The 12,500-nt window shown below is 39.8% G+C and overlaps 1 protein-coding gene and 1 long non-coding RNA gene across 5 annotated transcripts in view; both read left to right on the top strand.

The window, feature by feature from the left end:
• The window catches only part of LOC113582920, a 4,149-nt gene extending 1,153 nt beyond the window's left edge, over nt 1-2,996 (top strand). Inside the window, exons 2-6 of one of the 2 annotated variants that reach the window (XR_004776405.1) lie at nt 1-89; nt 369-438; nt 1,017-1,152; nt 1,684-1,923; nt 2,045-2,996. The exon at nt 1-89 is cut by the window's left edge and continues 10 nt beyond it. This is a non-coding gene — a long non-coding RNA (uncharacterized LOC113582920). Of the gene's footprint in view, nt 90-368; nt 439-1,016; nt 1,153-1,683 lie in introns of both variants that reach the window. The other variant, XR_004776404.1, reaches the window with a different exon arrangement.
• A 6,381-nt stretch (nt 2,997-9,377) lies between these two features.
• The window catches only part of LOC113582927 (disintegrin and metalloproteinase domain-containing protein 11-like), a 24,874-nt gene continuing 21,751 nt past the window's right edge, over nt 9,378-12,500 (top strand). For 2 of the 3 annotated variants that reach the window (XM_035529432.1, XM_035529430.1), the window contains exons 1-3: nt 9,378-9,795; nt 10,254-10,450; nt 12,277-12,350. In XM_035529432.1, coding sequence (XP_035385325.1) covers nt 9,738-9,795; nt 10,254-10,450; nt 12,277-12,350 — 329 coding nt within the window. In that variant the 5' untranslated portion in view covers nt 9,378-9,737. The remainder of the gene's footprint in view (nt 9,796-10,253; nt 10,451-12,276; nt 12,351-12,500) is intronic. The other variant, XM_035529431.1, reaches the window with a different exon arrangement.

Consider the following 12,500-nt stretch of genomic DNA (forward strand, 5'->3'; position numbering starts at 1 on the left):
TGTCAAAGGCTACAGTACATATGAAGGACCCTGAACATCTAGAGCAGATTCTGGAGTCCATTAAGCCCTCTGGACCCAATACTTTACAGGTAAAGTACACAGCAAATATGGCATCAATAGCCATGCAGACCCCTCCAGGAGCAGGCGTGAACCCTGATATATTAACACTGGTAACATACTGTATGTAACAACAGCGTTCTATGAAGGAGTGTGTCTGTTTAACAAGATGTAAATGCCCATTTTATGATGCAGAGTCATTTATAAAGATGTTTATTAAGAAAGACAATAAAGTAGTATATATATTGAAGCCGCAAGAAGAACAGTTTAAAATTGAAGGTCAGTAATGTAGGTTGTTTTGCATATTTCAGGTGATCTCAGATTTTGATATGACACTCACAAGATTTGCCTACAATGGGAAGCGATGTCCCACCTCCCACAGTAAGTGTGAGAGTCTGTTCACTGTCCTGAGGTGCTACTATAGGTTCATCACACTCAGAGCATGGACGCCACAGCACTGCAGGGTGTAGTGTTTCCCTGCTCTAACACACTCCGCTCAGCTCATGGATGCATTGGTGATTAGCTGATTGTGAAAATACTCCATCGGTAAAAACTGTGGAGTGTGTAATTGAGATTCATGTTACTGTGCGTTATACACACATACACTAGACGTTAGTGTGTGATGGAGGTTTATGTTACTGTGTGTTATACACACACACACTAGATGTGAGTGTGTGTGTATGTGTGTGTGTGATTGTGTTCAGTCAGAATTGTAAGCCACTTTGGATGAAAGCGTAAGCTAAATGCCAAAAATGTAAATGCTGAGTTATAAAATGGAGTTTGAATTTTTAAAAATATATATTACAGTAAGTCCACAATATGTGATATGACAGTATGTGACATGATTTGACTCCATGTTTACACACAGATGGCTTTGGTTGTGGAATCCTCTTTTTCACTGTTAGTTCGTGCGCTTCATCTTTATTTGAACTGTTGTCAAGATGTGTATTATTTATCAGCTCTTCAGCCAGATGCAAATTGAAGTGCAGGCACTGTTAAGTGCCCTTTGCAGGTTGATTCAGGACTTTGCTGTCAGATTTATACTGGATCCAGGAGTTCGTGATGGCAACATCAGAGAAGCGACCAATTACACAGGTAGTCCATTTCTTGGTTCTGCTTGACATTTTATAACATCTCAGTATTCAGTCACACAGGTCCACCCAACCCTTGTTTTAATTGCATTCTCTGATGACTGCTGGTCTTCTCACTTGGATGTGACTTGTCTTTGTTGGACCATCTTGTGCAGATATCCTCAGAATCTTTTCCATGTATAACATCCAATCTGTAAGAACAATTTAAACAACACATAGCATTATAGCTATAGCTTGACAAATAAATATATTTCACAGAATATTAAACTTACCTCAAATATAGTCAGTCAACTCAGTGTTCATTGTTGGCTTTATTTATTTTGCACTGGAGTAACTGGCTAAACTAGCAAGCAAATATTGGTAAATTGTTGTTCTTTTTGACAATTTCACAGAACATTCAGATCAGCAAGTCAAATGAACATACCAGTTCCTCTCTATTTCTACTGTTGTCCATGTATATGGAGAGGCTGCTTACATTTATAAGATTTAACAAACAGCCTGTAGCTTCAGTTGGTTTGTGTGGTATTGTTTGCAGAAGATTCTGGCAGAGCAGCGACAATCACAAAATGCCTGGGAGAGATGATTGTCAAAGACCTCCAGCCTCTGTCCATAGAGGAAGAAGAGGGTTTCTAGGGATTAGAGAGGACCCTTGATCCCAGATATAAAATCCTTATCAGAATAACAATGACTGAGAATCATTTATTGTCTATGTGTAATGAGTGAAAAGGTAAAGTCAGGACAATTCTGCAAAATGCACAAAGTATTGTGCTTGCTGGTAAGTGTCTGGTTCAGTCATAAATGTTGGCTTGATATGAACCCATTCATATGCCAATGAAAGGCTGCAGTATCTTCCTATATACCAACTTACATCTTTATTCTTCTGAAATCCTTGGCAGAAATGTTTTGCATGACACATTAGGACACAAAGAAAATGCCTGCTGTGATAGTGTGGAGATCTACCATAATGGCCAGTGGGGAACAGTGTGTGATGATCACTGGGACATAAAGTGTTGGTGTGCAGACAGCTGGGATGTGGCCGAGCTCTCAGGGCCCCTACCAGTGCCCGCTTTGGTCAGGGAAGTGGCCCAGTATTTCTGGTTGATGTTGGTTGTTTTGGAAGTGAAGGCTCCCTCAAACAGTGCTCTCATCTTGGATTTGGAACACAACTGTAACCATGGTGAAGATGCTGGTGTTACATGTTCAGTTATGGAGAAACCTTTATAGGTTAGAAAACAAATACAACATCCAGTGATACTTGAAATAATGCAGTGATCCTGAAGGACACTGCATCACTGCCACCTGTTTCTGTCAACACAGCACTACATTTGAAAAAATAGATTTGCATTACCTGAAGAAAATGCATAGTGCTTGCAAAGAGCTGAAAGGTGCTGGTTACAATGGCATTGCTAGTGGTTGCTGTGGTGTTCTACATTTACAGCATTTAGCAGACATTTTTATCCAAAGCGACTTACAATTCCAACTAAACACAACTTATGCAACTGAGGGTTAAAGGCCTTGTGCAGGGGCCAACAGCATCAACCAGGCTGTTGTGGGACTTGGACTGGCAACTGGCAACCTTCAAGTACCTTAACCACTGAGCTACCACTGCGTTCTAGGTTGTTGCTCCGCTTTTGTTAAGTAGTTGCTAGGTAGTTACTATGCTGTTACTACGTGGATGCTAACCAATTGCTGTGGTATCCCAGGTTGTTGCTAGTGTGGTACTAAGTGTTTTTTATGTACTGCCTGTGGATGACTCCATTTAGTTTTAACACTGTTCATCTGTAAATGTGCTCAGTAAAACCAACATTGTAAATGTTTTTAAATGTTCACAATAACATGGCATGTTTGATCTAATAAATAAAGGAAAAGCAAAATGTCATAGCACTTTCTGCTTAATTGTCATACCTTTTCATTTATGAGAACATTTGAAGAATCTGATTATGATGTATGACAGAAAAGAAAAACTTTAAATATAACTTGGCCTTTGATATTAGAGCAGGGTGACATGATATATATGATAGGGTAGGAGCTATAGCAAAAGTTGAGTTAATATGAACCTGTGTGTGATGCAGTAGGGAATGTTGGATACACCACATTCTTCATTCTGCTTCCTTGAGTGTGTTTCTACTTCTTGTACTGATTGTAATGACTGTACTGACTGTACTGATTGTACTGGCTGGGTTTGAGTGTGCTGGCTGTACTGATTGTACAGACTATACAGGCTGTACTGATTGTACTGTCTGTACTAACTGTACTGACTGTTCTGCTTCTATATCTTGCAAAGAATCTCCAAATTCTGTTAATAATTCTTGAGTGAAGTTGTCTGACATGTTTAAAATACTGCACCTCTCATGATGTCCCATTTCACACACTGTGCTAAAGGAAAACTCCAGCCTTTCTAAACCTAATGACTGTCCCTCACATCTGTATCTTCTGGCATTTTTTGTCTCCTTTCTAGAAACCGAACCGATTTTCTATTTTAAGTGTGTTTTGAGTCAACATAGTTTTCCACCAAGTTCTAAGAGCAAGATATTATTATCTATGACAAACAACCCTTCACCATAGGTGGAGGACATAAAGCTTAGGTTGATCACTGCCATGTTTCTCTAAAATCTAGCTGCTCTCATGTCAGTAATCCCCCCTCTGGCCACCAGAGGTCCTCCTCTCCAGAGTACTAACCCAGTTGCCATAGCTACCTCCACTGAACTCACCTGTCCCAAGTTCCCACTACATGATCCTCCCTACTTAAACTCTCCAGTTCCCTCACTCTGTGTGAATTACTGCCAGTGTTACTGTGTTTGCTACCTGATATTGTTGTTCTTGTGCCTTGGACTGTGCTCGTATGTTTTGACTTTACTTTGTACATTTGCCCCTTTTTCCTCTGCGTTTATTTTGGTTTTGACCCTGTTTTTGCCTTTGGACCTTGATTTTTGGCTCCCTTGATGTTTCACACTCCCTTCGTTAAAACCCCTTACCTGCATATGGATCCTTCTCATCACTCTGAGCCTCATTTATTATATTAATGTAAGTTGCTTGCTTTCATTTTAGTTGCTTCGTTTGATTTGCTAAGAACATGAACTGAGGTAGGCTCAGACCTCGCCTCACATTCATTTTTGGCTTTTTCTACTATTTGTTTAGCATTGTGACTGTAGTGTTGAGTCACCCAGTACACGTAGGCAGTCTTACTAATACAAGTTCCTCACTGCCTATAACACTTGCATAATGATGATGAGACTAGAAAGAACTGAAATGGTCTTAGAATCATTAAGTCACATAGACTATGTTTTGCTGTATACTAACACATTTCTACTGATGATGAAATATAATAGTTAATGTAATAGATGTTTGTTATTGTAGTAGTGTAACATCCAGGTCTGACAATTGGTGCTAAGAGTTGTTTGTTGTCCACATTTTTCAAAAACTTGACACACATACATCTGGTATATGCACATGTCTCCAACTGCTAGATGATTTCAGAAAGCACGGGAGAACAGTCCATGTCAAATTTAGTGCAGCTTCGGCATTCCAGGACTGAATGTGCATTGCAAATAATGTTGCTGTTCAGGAATCTGGAACAGCTGAAGAAGAGTTAATGGTTCTAAATGTTATAAGCCCACTGATGAACAGTTAATGGTTATAAATGTTATAAACCTACTGATGAACAGTTAATGCTTTTAAAATTTTATAAACCCACTTCAATTGAACTGTTGTCCAGCATGACGCATTTGTTTTGAGGTGTCAACCTTGTTGAAGTTCATGCCAGCTCCCACACATCCATCCAATCACATTCCACAATCCCAATCACTCACCTATCAGCATTATCACTTTCACCTGTCCCTTGTTTCTCCTGCCTATTAATTCCTCTGTGTGTGCTTTCCTGATGTTCAACGTGAACCTTTGACCAGACTAACACAACTATGTGGCCACGGGATGTGATATCATGGGTTTAGTAACAAATCTCTTTTACTTTCAGTCGTCAGTACCCTTAGTGTTTTCTTGTTTGCTGGTAAGTGTCTGGTTCAGATATAAATATTGGCTTCATATGAGCAAATTCATATGCCAATGAAAGGCTATAATATTTTCCTATATACCAACATGCATCTTTATTCTTCAGACATCCTTTGCAAGACACATTAGGATACACAGAAAATGCTTTGCTTAGTTCTACAGAAATATGTGTCTATTTATTAGTACCTTATAGTCAATAAAACTGTTTATTATTCTTTCCTAATAGAGGGCTTTAACACTGGGGGCATTGGGGCAGTATTGCCTGCTCTGGCTCCACTCTACCAGAGCAGGCATTACTACCCCAATGCCCCCAGTGTTAAAGCCATCTACAGTAATGGCCAGTGGGGAACAGTGTGTGATGGAACAGTGTGTGATGATCACTGGGACATGCAGAGGTGGTGTGCAGACAGCTGGGATGTGACCGAGCTCTCAGGGCCCCTATCACTGCCCGCTTTGGTCAGGGACAAGAACCAGATGTTTGTATTGTTATTATATAAAATTATATATTATACAATAACAAAATATTATTATAATACAAACATCTGAACTTAACAGACAACTTGTGGAGTGTTACATTGATCCAAATCTCATTACGCTCTGCTATCTCACCTGCAGAGGCAACTGCAGGCAGACATTTATTAAATAAGATGAAACATGGATTAACAATAAACATTAAAGGCACTCACACATAACAAACAGGGCAGCGTAATCAAATACTATGAACTATGAAAATACACATGAATATTAACACTAACAATGACCGGCAACTAACTCTCAAACACAGGGGTTTAAATACATACATATACGATGTGTGTAATGAGGTTCAGGTGTGATGACTTACGATGAAAACAAGGTGGGTTACAAACAAAGGCATTACTTTTGGCTGCTTCTTCTTTTGTGTATCTCTGCAGACTGGACACCAGTGCTGTTTATCTATAGTTCACATATCATCCCAACCATTCAACAGATGATGCAGTTGCCCCCACGCTTCCTCTGACCCTTACCCATCTGAACAAAAAGACACACATGTTAGAATGCTGTTCATAGACTGCAGTTCAGCCTTCAACACCATCATTCCTCAGTGTCTGGTTGAAAAGCTAAGACTGCAGGGTCTGAACTCCTCCCTCTGTGGCTGGATCCTGGACTTTCTGACTGGGAAATCCCCATCAGTCTGGATCAGGATCACTGACTCCAGCAGCACCACACTGAGCACTGAGCTTCCCCAGTGTTGTGTGCTCAGTCCACTGTTGACCCAAAACTGTGCAGCAATGCAAAGCTTGAACCATAAGTTCACTGATGACCAGACTAAAGGGGATCCCATCAGCTGGGATGATGAGTCAGCGTACAGAGAGGAAGTCTCAGAACATGTCAACCTGTCACTGAATGTGGAAATCAAAAGAGATGGTGACTAACTTCAGGAAAATGGTTTTCACTCTCCAGTCCATATCGACGGCTCCTCTGTGAAAATCATTACAAGCACCAAGTTCTTTGGTGTCCACCTAGCAGAGAACCTCACCTGGACCCTCAATACCAGCTCCATCGTCAAGAAAGCCCAGCAGTAATTCCTACTTCTAGCTCATCCTGCTACTACTATCGCTGTGTTCTACAATAGAGAGCATCCTGAACAGCTGCTTCACTGCCTGGTTTGGGAATTGCTCTGACTCGGACTGCAAAACCCTCAGGAGAATAGTAATAACAGCCGAAAAGGTCCTCAGGGTGTCTCTCCTCTCCATCGTGGACATTTACAACACATGCTGCTTTCACAATGCAACCAGCTTTATAGATGAGCCCACACACCACTCATCACAAACTCATCTCTATCTTAAAGTCTCTGAAGAGGTACCAAAACGTTTGTGTATTCAGCTGTACTGTACAACGGTTTCTTCCCGCATGCCATCAGATTTCTCAATTCCAACAACAAAAACTGTATTCCATTTAACAAAAACTGTATTCCATTTAACAATACTGTGTTCTGAAATGAGTGTACTGTTACCTCAGTGACTGCTGTATGCTATAAGCATATCTGTTAAAATGCTATTGTATGGTGCACTGGTTGGTGTTGCCTATATGTTAATATTTGTGCTGTATTTCATATTTATTGTTTACACTCATGTTCTTCTTTTGTGTTGCACCATGGTGCTGGAGGAGCATTATTTAATTGTATGCATGCTTCCAAAATGTAGATGTTTTGTAGGTATGTGTGTTTCTGAGTATGATAGAGGTTAGTGTATATGGTGTGTGTGTGTATTATAGATGTATGTGTGTGTGTGTGTGTGTGTGTTTCTTCTGTGGCCTGTGTCATTGCACCTGCTGTAGAACTCAGCTGCAGCCCTTTTACAGTCTGACTGAGGTTTTTGTGTGATGCTTATTCACTGTGTGAACAGTGGATTTGATGTGCCTTCACCAATGAAGTGTTGACTCTGACAGTAATAATCTCCTGAATCTTCAGCCTCTACTCCACTGATAGTCAAAGTGAAATCAATGTGATTTCCAGATTCCTTGCCACTGAATTTAGAGGGAATACCAGAAGCTCTCAGATCCGTATAATATATCAAGAGTTTAGGAACTTCTCCAGGAATCTGATGATACCAGGACATACAATACTTTGATGTGTCTTTTTTCACACATTTAATTGCCGGCTCGTGTTTACAGTGAATAGTGACAGTCTGACCAGGCTGCACCATCTGATCTCCAGACTGAGTCAACACAACCTGACCCAGAGAGTCTGTGGAGAGAAAGGTGGAAATATTGCATTAATCAAGATGGATTTTATTCTGAGAAAGCCTGTGGTAGATGTTTTTAAAAATGTTATATTTAAACTTGTTTCTCTGGAACACAAGTGCTTTTTAAAAATGCAGTTTACTAAAAATCAAATGTGACTATTTTCTTACCCCTGGTGTAGGTCATGAGTGTCCAGATGAAGATGGTGATCAAAGTCATTATTGCTTTTGGATTTGTTATCCTTAAGAGTCATGGAGTGTTGACTGACACAGCCATAAATACTCCCAGCTCACTGAAGCATGTTCTGTTCATGCAAAGTGTCTGTACCATGTAAATGTCTTTCTTGATTGTACCAACAATCAGAGCTCAGGAGATCCGACTAACTAAATGGTTACATGCTGCAATGATGTGGGACCTTTATTACCACATATAAACCTTTCACTTGCTGTGTTAGTCAGTCAGGAACTTTCCTGGAACATTTCATTATTAAACTCATGTAGGACTTTGAAGTGACTGACTGACAGTCCTTAAAAATTGTATAACTTCTCATGCCTACTGTACATTTATCAATTCCTATATTATCACTCTCTTCCTCTCTCTCTCTTGCTTTCTCTCTCTCACACACAAACACACACACTAGGCCTACCCAAATCAATCAAACAATCTCTCTCTCTCTCTCTCTCTCTCTCTGTTTTTGCTGTTTGATTATTGCCTCTGTCTTACCCCTGCCTGGGTAGTCACCAGGGTTTACATTTACAAATAGGTGTATGTGGCTGGTTTAACAGTGACCTTGTAGAGGGGGCTAGGACACCAGACCTTACTGTTCAGCCTTCTGGAGGAGTCGTGGGCTTAATTCAGCAAAACCTCTGACGATAGGAGGGGCCTACCTGATGACTCCTGAGAAGAGCTTGTGATGTGGTTGCTGGTATGAGGTGACATGGTTGGGCACTTTGTGAAGCTCCCATGGTTTGGCACAGGATATTTGACAGTTTATCCTGTGTATAATTATAATTGTAAATTTGGGCAATCATAGTCAAATTACACATATTGTTGATTTTGTAAGTGAAAATCTTATCCTACCTCTGCATGGAAGAACAATAAATGATAATTCTACAAATGTTAATGCAATATTATCATGTATTTCAAGAATTTAACATAGTGGGAAAACAAAATGTAACAACAACAACAACAACAACAATAATAATAATAATAATAAGTTCCGTATATATAGCACCTTTCACAACCCCAAAGATACTTTACACTGAGCGAAAAAAACCAAACAAATTGGGAAGAAGGAAAGTTTTAAACTGAATTTTGAATTTCTCAGCTATACCGCAGTGTGTCAACCTATTTATATGTTTTTAATTTTTTAATTTTTTGCACGCTAAAGGAATGACTGCATGGCAACTGCACGGAGAGAATTGTGGATTTGGGTGAGACGGGATGAGGGAGTGTGCGCGGTTCTCACGTGCCCTTCTGTGCCGCAGAACCTTCAAATTCTCGAACGCTTCACGGATCCGCCTAACAGATTTGCGCGCACATACCTTCTCAAACGCGTTCTCTCAAACGCTCTAAGAACAACATGCGAACCACGCATAACCGCATGTTGCCCAGTTGACAGATTTTTTACAATATTTACAATATTTTTATATATATTTTAGAATATATATTTATCGATTTTCTTCGTTGCAGATCATATTCCGCAGCCGATTTTGACTCATACTTTCGAAAGGAACGGTCGGATGAAAACTGCCTTAACTGAATTATACACCTTTATTAGGTGCTTTGTAATGTACCGGCGCCTGTCATAATAACAGCTAAAACGAATCAGATGAAGCTCTCTGGGATTATGTGAACAGCATGCTCGCGGTGCGATGCCTCATGTTTGTTGCAGTTGGCGCGATGTTTTCCGTAACAGGTAAGCGATTTCCGGCGGGCGAAGCAACACATTGAGCGTAGTGGTCGTGAGAGCAAATACCCCTCGCTATAAGGCTTTTTTCTTTTTTTTTTTCCGCGTGAGATTCTGCCACTGTAATCGTATTTCCCAGGGTCAATATCTCTGTACTGCTCATTTGCAGCTGGGAACTTGGTTCTGTGCCAAACCCTGAGAACTTATCGCTCTAGCGCGAGTGATACGTCGATTTTGCTGCATTAACACATTGTATTGGGGATGTAAAAAGGCTCCGGGAACCCTGAAATAAACACAGAACACATAATGAAAAGTGGAATAGATGTGAAGAGTAAATTACCGCTGCGTAATCTAACTGCATTGATTTTAAAAATAATATTGAATATTTAAATATACATGAACGCAACCGACACATCCAGTACTCTTTGCCGTTCGCCATTTGTTGATCCGTTGCTGCGTCCATGTAGCAGACTCGGACGGCAGCTCTCCGTCGCAGGATCGGGGATCGTGGGATCGGATTTTCCCGGCGGATCAGCAGGGAGGATATCGTATGACCGAGGAGGTCACGTACCCTAAGCGCCTCTCGCAGCAGGGAGACTCGGACGAAGAGACGGCGCTTACCAGCCTGGGAACACGAATAAGAGACGGTGCCGGAGCGTCGACGGTGCGTACCGCTATATATTACAGTATACTGTATATGTACCAGTATATATTACAGTATACTGTATTACATAACAGTATATATTACAGTATACTGTATTACATAACAGTATATATTACAGTATACTGTATTACATACCAGTATATATTACAGTACACTGTATATGTACCAGTATCTATTACAGTATACTGTATATGTACCAGTATATATTACAATATAGTGTAGTACGTAACAGTATATATTACAGTATACGGTATACATATCAATATATATTACAGTATACTGTATTACATACCAGTATATATTACAGTATACAATATATGTACCACTATATATTACAGTATACTGTATTACATAACAGTATATATTACAGTATACTGTACATGTACCAGTATATATTACAATATAGTTTAGTACGTAACAGTATATATTACTGTATACGGTATATGTACCAATATATATATTACAGTATACTGTATTACATACCAGTATATATTACAGTATACTGTATATGTACCACTATATATTACAGTATACTGTATTACATACCAGTATATATTACAGTATATAGTATATGTACCAAAATATATTACAGTATACTATATTACATACCAGTATATATTACAGTATACAGTATATGTACCAGTATATATTACAGTATATAGTATATGTACCAATATATATTACAGTATACTGTATTACATACCAGTATATATTACAGTATACTGTATTACATACCTGTTATCATTAGAGTGTCAAAAAGGGAGACTTTCTGGGATATCAGCAAGTGCCTTACTCTCAACACCCCTGCCCACACATACCCCTACAACACATAGTAGTAGAATAATTATTTTCATTAGTCTTATATTAATAGCTCACCGTAAAGTGCATAAAAAACCCCCAAAATGCCCAAAAAAGTGTTCAAAAAATATTAAGGGCAAACATTTGGAGAGAGAGAGAGAGAGAGAGAGAGAGGTGTATATTTTTGTGTTTGCATCTGTATGTGTTGGTGTTTGTTGAGGAGATCAGTTAACAGTTAATTAGCAACACAATAACGTGTTTGTTGTGTCTCCTAATAGAAGTGTATAATAAAGGCAAACGCTCCCAGAATAGCTGATCTGGCCTGTTACTGATTAAGTTGTGTCTGTGTTTGAACAGTGTGTGTGTGTGCGTGTGTGTGTGTGTGTGTGTGTAAGTAGTGTCTGTGTTTGAACAGTGTGTGTGTGTGTAAGTAGTATCTGTGTTTGAACAGTGTGTGTGTGTGAGTAGTGTCTGTGTTTGAACAGTGTGTGTGTGAGTAGTGTCTGTGAAGTGTGTATGTTTGAGTAGTGTCTGTGTTTGAACAGTGTGTGTGTGTGTGTAAGTTGTGTCTGTGTTTGAACAGTGTGTGTGAGTAGTGTTTGAGCAGTGTGTGTGTGTGTGTGTGTGTGTGTGTGTGTGGAAGTAATGTCTGTGTTTGAACAGTGTGTGTGTTTGAGTAGTGTCTGTGTTTGAACCGTGTGTGTGTGAGTAGTGTCTGTGTTTGAACAGTGTGTGTGTGAGTAGTGTCTGTGTGTGTGTGTGTGTGTGTGTGTGTGTGTGTGTAAGTAATGTCTGTGTTTGAACAGTGTGTGTGAGCAGACGCTTTCATCCAAAGCAACTTACACTTGCAACCGAGTACAGCTCAAGTTAAGGGCCTTAACTTGAGGCCCAACAGTGGCAATTTAGCAGTGGTGGGGCTTGAACCAAGAAGTCCGGTTAAAACTCCACTGCCTTAATTGCTGAGCTACTGAGTTTTAAACTACTTTTTTATCTTCCCTGCTTACTCTGTTTACTTTCTTTGCTCACAGATCCATTTGGCCCAGAGCAATTTCCAGGTGGAGGTGTTTGGAAAGATTTTCATCTTAGATCTACAACTAAACCAGTGAGTACTGTGTCCAGCTAAACCAGTGAGTATTCTGTCCAGCTTAACCAGTAAATATTGGGTCCATCTCAACCAGTGAATTTTATGTCCAACTAAACCAGTGAGTATTCTGTCTACCTAAACCAGTGAGTATTGTATCCAATTAAACCA

This window comes from Electrophorus electricus, chromosome 8 (genome assembly GCF_013358815.1).
Source record: "Electrophorus electricus isolate fEleEle1 chromosome 8, fEleEle1.pri, whole genome shotgun sequence".
NCBI classification, from domain to species: Eukaryota; Metazoa; Chordata; class Actinopteri; order Gymnotiformes; family Gymnotidae; genus Electrophorus; species Electrophorus electricus.